General features: G+C 37.9%; 1 protein-coding gene across 3 annotated transcripts in view; it reads right to left on the bottom strand.

Moving 5' to 3' along the window:
- Positions 1-598: 598 nt before the first annotated feature.
- CHD1W (chromo-helicase DNA-binding protein) overlaps positions 599-6,000 on the bottom strand; it is a 106,733-nt gene continuing 101,331 nt past the window's right edge. The window contains 4 exon segments of one of the 3 annotated variants that reach the window (NM_001078178.1): positions 599-2,106; positions 2,282-2,489; positions 4,914-4,971; positions 5,180-5,276. In NM_001078178.1, the coding sequence (NP_001071646.1) occupies positions 1,743-2,106; positions 2,282-2,489; positions 4,914-4,971; positions 5,180-5,276 (727 nt within the window). In that variant the 3' untranslated portion in view covers positions 599-1,742. 3 annotated transcript variants of the gene reach the window in all.

The following is a 6,000-nucleotide window of genomic DNA, read 5'->3' as shown; positions in this document are numbered from 1 at the left end:
GTTGTTGTTTGGGGGAAGAGGGAGTTTTTGCTATCCTGGAGGTTCAGTTGCTGTGCTGTTTTTCTCTATTTGTTCTCTCTCTTCACACGTGGTTGGGGGGGTTGTTGTCCACCATTTCTGCCTTTGACTCTCAGACCACTACATTGTCTACAGAGGGCACCATCTTGGGGGAGGGGTTTCTCCACCATTTTGTTTTCTTTCTTCTTGGGGAGTCCATGAGATTCAGTACCTTTGTATCTAGTGATTATTATTGTTATTTTTGCCTGCTGCTGTTTTGTTTTTTAGTAAACTGCCATTTTTTCACTTATATCTTCTTGCATTTGTCTCACCTTATTGGTGAAAGGGGAGTGGTTAAAACTAAAAGGAGAGGTAACTCATTTTGGAATGTCCACCCCTTAAATAGTCTTAAACCAAGACATCAGCGCATTGCAAGATGAAGAAAAATTGAAACAACATATTAGCGCCAACCACATGATGCCAGGGTAGACATTTATCTTCCCTAATTATGTTGTGTATTTAGTACTTAAGAGTTGAATATTTTTATGGTTACATGAGAAAGATGTATGATGTAGAAAAACACCAGCAGAAAACAAAAGCTCACATTTCATTTCAAATTTAATTTGTCAAACAGAAGTTATCTATATACAATGTGTATTGTAATAATTCTTGTAATAGAAAGTCATTCAAATCCAAAATATTAACTGGCTGCATAGCACATTTGACATTATTGCCCATTTCAAGAGGGAAAATTATAAATTTCCAATAAATTTTTTCTGATTTGGATTCAAAAGTGTTCAGATATTGAACATGCCTTCTTTAAAACCTATGGACTGAAAAACTTTTCAGACCACAGTTTAGCTGAATATTTCCCATTTCATCACAACAAATCACAATATTGTCAGTTTTATAGAAAAACAAAACCAAAACATGTATCTGAAGCATCCAATAAAAAAGGGGCACTAAATGGAATAAAACGGTTCCCATCCCCATTTTTGCATTCTGAACAGCAATTTCATAAAAATATTTTTATTAAAAAGTGTTAGCATATTGACTCTGTGACAAGAAAGACTGAGTAAGTAGGGAAAGGAACAAGCAAAAAAAAAATCTCAATTAGTTTGCAATATTTTTCAGTGATTTATTTTATTTTGAAAAAAGGCATTATTACAACTGACCACAAACAGAAGAAATCCTGGCTATTTTACAGTTATGAGTACAGAACTTAAATATTCAAGCTTGTGATGCAAAGTGGCAAGGTGACTGCAGTATACAATGTAAATAAATAGCTTTGAAACGTGAACAAATGTCCTTGAGAATTCTTTACTAAGAAAACAAAAAAAAAACCCTCCTCCTCATCTCTTCCTGAAACATGATCAGAGGTCTGTGTTTAAAATGTCATTTGCAAACATAATTTAAACTGTGTTCACCCTAAAACCAGTTTTATGAGATTCAGTCTGAATGGGGCAGTGTTGAGGTCCCTGTAAAAGTAAACATTTTCCATTTCTTAAAGAGGGGAAAAAAACCCCAGAAAACACCTGCCACCAACATTTGCAGCACAGTGCAGCAGAAATTTTAAATACAAAAATATTTTTCTATTGTTGGGATAATAGACCTTGCATCCTGGAAAGAAGTAACAATACTGTGGCTAACAATATCCAGTCCATATCTTTCAAGTCACATAAGGCAATTACTGTGTTAGTTTACTGTATATGGCTAAAAGATGGTCCAGAAAATGGCAGTCTTTGTTATGTTTTCCAGCTACTCCATGTATGTTCAGGTGTACTTTTGTGATCTGATGAGTGTTCAAATGGAGATCTGTGTCCTGTAGGAGATCTTGACCCATAAGGAGACCTCTGATCTAATGGTGACCTTGGGCCACTACCAGAAGCTCTGTGGTCTATTTGACAGTCTGAGTGGTACCTATAATCTCTGGAAGATTTATGATGGATATACTCTGAAGTGGAACGGTGATCTGAATGTATCCTGTGGTCTGAATGGGAACGGTGATTTGAATGAGGTCGACTGTCTTTTAAACTTCCTTCCAGGTTTGACCTGTGATCTCTGTTCCTGTGGTCATCCACCTTTCTATGTTTACCATCACTATAGTATCTGAAAAAAAATTACTTATTACTGAACACATAGTAAGGACTACAATTATGTCAATTCAACAGAACTGCATAAGAGAAATGTCTTTGCAATTTTGCATTACTTAGAAAAGATTCACTGGTGTTTACTACAAGCATAGTGAAAAAACAGGAAAGGAATTTTTAACAGAACAATTTACCTGCTGTCTTGTTTAAAGTGATCCCAGTCTCTGTGGTCTTTTCCATTGCTGAAGGCTGAATGGGACCTTTTTCTCAAGTCATTTTTATTATAAGCATCTTCCTGATGCTTGTCCATATGATGATCATAGTACTGTGACAAATGTCTATCAGAAGAACTGTCCCTGCTACTGTCATCATGGTTTGCCTTCTCCTTCAGTCTTTCAACACCTGTTTAATAAAGCAGAGGTTATAAGGAAGCCACATACAGTAAAAATTCTTTTCTTCACCCATTCAAACAGCACTTCTATCTGTCAGATTTAAAGCAATGTGAAAGTGGCATTATAGTTTGACAGAAACAATATCAAAATTATTGAAAGATAAATGCAGTAATGTGAGCAAACCGAGAGAGACCTCAGAAGGAAACAGAAGGCAAGCAAGCTAGAAAGCTAGAAACATAGATATGTAGGACTGAGAAACTAAATTTTTCAACCTTACAGACTGAATGGAGAAGATCACTGTGGTCTAATTGAGCAGGGAGTACAAACCAGGTGCCTTTAGCAGAGCAATTTGAAACAGAATGGTAGGAAGTTCCAAAGGAGACAGCCCTAGTGAGAACACTAGTTTTAGAGGTACACCTTCTTAATGAAGGGTTTTTAGTGGTTTTCCTAAAATACATTATACCCATGTCGTGGTTTGACACAGGAAAAAGAATCTTCTTGGAAGGAAGAGGTCAATTTGGATATTGACACTTGGGGTGACCAATTGAGAGCGGACACGCCTCTGAGAACACAGAGGGGTTAAAAGCAGAATTCCCAGGAGAACTCTCTTTTTGGTTCTGGTCAGGGTGCAATGCAGGACTCTCCCCTGCCTGGCCCGTGGCTGGGTGGGGGAGGGGACCCATGCGGCCCAGCTTGAGGTAGGCCAAAGGGTGGAGGGACTGAACCGGCTCCGGCCCCCTACAGGTGGAAGGGTGGAGAAATCTGGGATGTCTGCGTTCCCCCCCTCCCAGAGTCTGTCTCTCTCAAGAGAAAGAGACAGCGGCAGTTTGTCAGCAGTACGCTGCAGGGAAGGAGAAGAGCGGGAAGGCCACAAGGCCGCAAGGTGCCCAGCCATGGGAGCCGGAAAATCCGGGCAGAGAGCCATCCAGGGAGTTGGGACTTTTAACCCTTCCTTGAGAAATGAAAGCTTTGTGAAATTTTACTCCTCCTCGGTTTGAAAGAGAGGAAGAGAGACAGCCTGGACCTGGGATGGTAGGGAAAGAAGATTGGGGGGAAGATGATGGAGTGGCTTTTGGCTGGACTTTTTCTTGTTAGCCATAGACTGAACTGATTTTGTCCTCCAAGAGAGACTGCATTTTAGGAGGATGCCGGTGAGCCAAGAGACCTGCTTCAGCAGCTGAGAAAAGACAGGAGTGGAGCAAACAGAGAAAAGTTGGGGAGGTTTGTGGTGGTGCCCCCTGTCTTCAAAGAAGAAGAAGAGAAGAAGATCTCTGTTCCTGAGACCCTCGGCCCCAGGGGTGGAAGAAATGGGGGGGACTGTGGCCCCAAAAAAATGAAAAAACTGAACTGTTGTTTTTTCCTCTCTTGGCAGAGCATCCTTGAAAGGAAAAATCCTGAGAGCAGTCTGTCCATCCATGCATTGGTGGTGAGAGCACTGTGCATGGAAAGGAGAGGGTCACACTGGCAGATTTTCTCCGGGTGGTGCCATGTGTGACATGGAAACACAAGAGGTGGCAGCTGTGTTTCCTGGGGGTCTGTGGTGCAAGGGAGACTCCTCTCTCCCCTGATGGACTTAGTATTGATTATATTGAAGGGTGAATACTTGATTAAGGGTCAAAATGTGTCTCACTGTGGTTTGTTGGAGTTGGGGTGGGGGGAGGAGGAATGTTTTGAAAGGTTTTCCTTTTGGATTTTGTGTGTGTTTTTCTTTCTTTCTTTTATAGTAGTATAGTAGTAGTAGCTTAATAAAGTTTTTTTCCTTGTTATTAAGCTTAGGCCTGCTTTGCTCTGTTCCCAATCGCATTTCACAGCATTCAATTGAGATGTTGCATTTTCATGGAGGCGCTGGCATTGTGCCAGTGTCAAACCATGACACCCATTATTACCATACTATTATTATTATTATTATATATAAATTTTAAACCCATGATAACATACTCTAAGTTTTATATAACATGATATAAAAAATAGTATTACAAGAAGGCAACTGTGGGAGCATAGAAAAATGGCATTATTGTCAATAGCAAAAGACATCCCATAAAACTGATTGCTAACCATAACTTCAGGGAATATCTTTATTATGATATGGTGACATTACAACTGCTACAAACAGGTATAGAGCCTCCAAGAAGTTTACAAGTGTTGAGTTGGCCTCTCTCCCTTATAAAAACTAAATACAAAAAAGTGAGGGTTTTTAAAAATGAATTTACTTACTTTAAGATAATGGCCAAATAACTTGCTACTAAAATCTCTAAGTGCCAAATTCAGTCCATGCTCAGTTGAATTTCATCAGCAAACTATTGAAGTTATGCTGTCAGCCTATCCCTATGATATCCATCAGTATGGGAGTTCTAGGAGACAGTTTTAAGTTTATTTCATTTTACATGCCATCATTTAAGATATCCAGCACAATAATATGCTCCAGATTTCTTACCTGGATTTCTAATTACATGTGTATTCATGTTGTTGCTAATATTCTGGTCGCTGTGCTGCTAAAAGAGACAAGTACAAAAATTGTCATTAATAAATCCCAAAGTTGCATCTGAATTCTTCAGAAAATATTCTAAGAAAACAAACTAGTTTACTATGAACAGTAAAATACATTTAAAGTGTATTGAGTGAAAACAATTGATACTTTATTATAACAATTATAAAACTTAGAATATATTTTTGTATATTTAGAGAGTCTGAAAGTATTACCTGAGATTCTTGGCGTTTTTTGATTGCATGTTTATACAGCTTGTGCAGCTTTCTGGCATCAAATTCTGTAAACTTAGAGACAAAAATCCACAAGTTTCTGAGGAAAAAGAAAGAGAGGTTATAATTCTTCCATGTATTAGTTTTTATTGTGTCATACAACAACATGGACTTAAATTAAATTATTTCAACAGTACTTCAGTAAACTGAATTAACTATAAAGTCTGTTACACAGAATATTGTCTAGCTGCACAGCAAACATTACTTAGCTGTATTTCAAACTTTTCAGAAATTAATTACTTTAATAATTTGCCATTTTGTAATATTTATCACAATGACTGAAAAATGCAAACTGCATGAAAAATAGTATGAATGGCAGTTTTGTTAATAGAATGATTTGGCAATTACACAAAAATGTAGTTTTCAATCTAGTGCAATTCTTCTGAAAGATTATTTGAAATATGGCAGAAAACTGGAGTATTTACTACTCAGTAAAGATTCTTCTGAACTTTAAATCTCTTGCAGTATAAGAAATTTGACGTACATGCCCAATTTCCTACAGATATCAGGGATGGGATTTTCCCATGAAATTCCAAAGCCTGGTCAAAGCTTTTGAAACCAAATGAGAAATCTGAAAGGGAATGAAAGCAGCATGCCAAAATCTTTGATCCTAATCTATGCTATGAAAGAAGAAAGCAAAACAAAACAACACTTTTGGTGTCATGTCAAGAAGCCAAAATCGTAAAGACAAGATTTGCTTCTATGATTGCAGACACCAGATCTAAAGTCTAGAATTCTTTTAGCAAAGTTTACAGGTGGAATGC

The sequence above is a fragment of the Taeniopygia guttata genome, chromosome W, assembly GCF_048771995.1.
Source record: "Taeniopygia guttata chromosome W, bTaeGut7.mat, whole genome shotgun sequence".
NCBI classification, from domain to species: Eukaryota; Metazoa; Chordata; class Aves; order Passeriformes; family Estrildidae; genus Taeniopygia; species Taeniopygia guttata.
The sequence above is the reverse complement of the archived record's forward strand: the minus strand, read 5'-3'. Positions and strand labels throughout refer to the sequence as shown.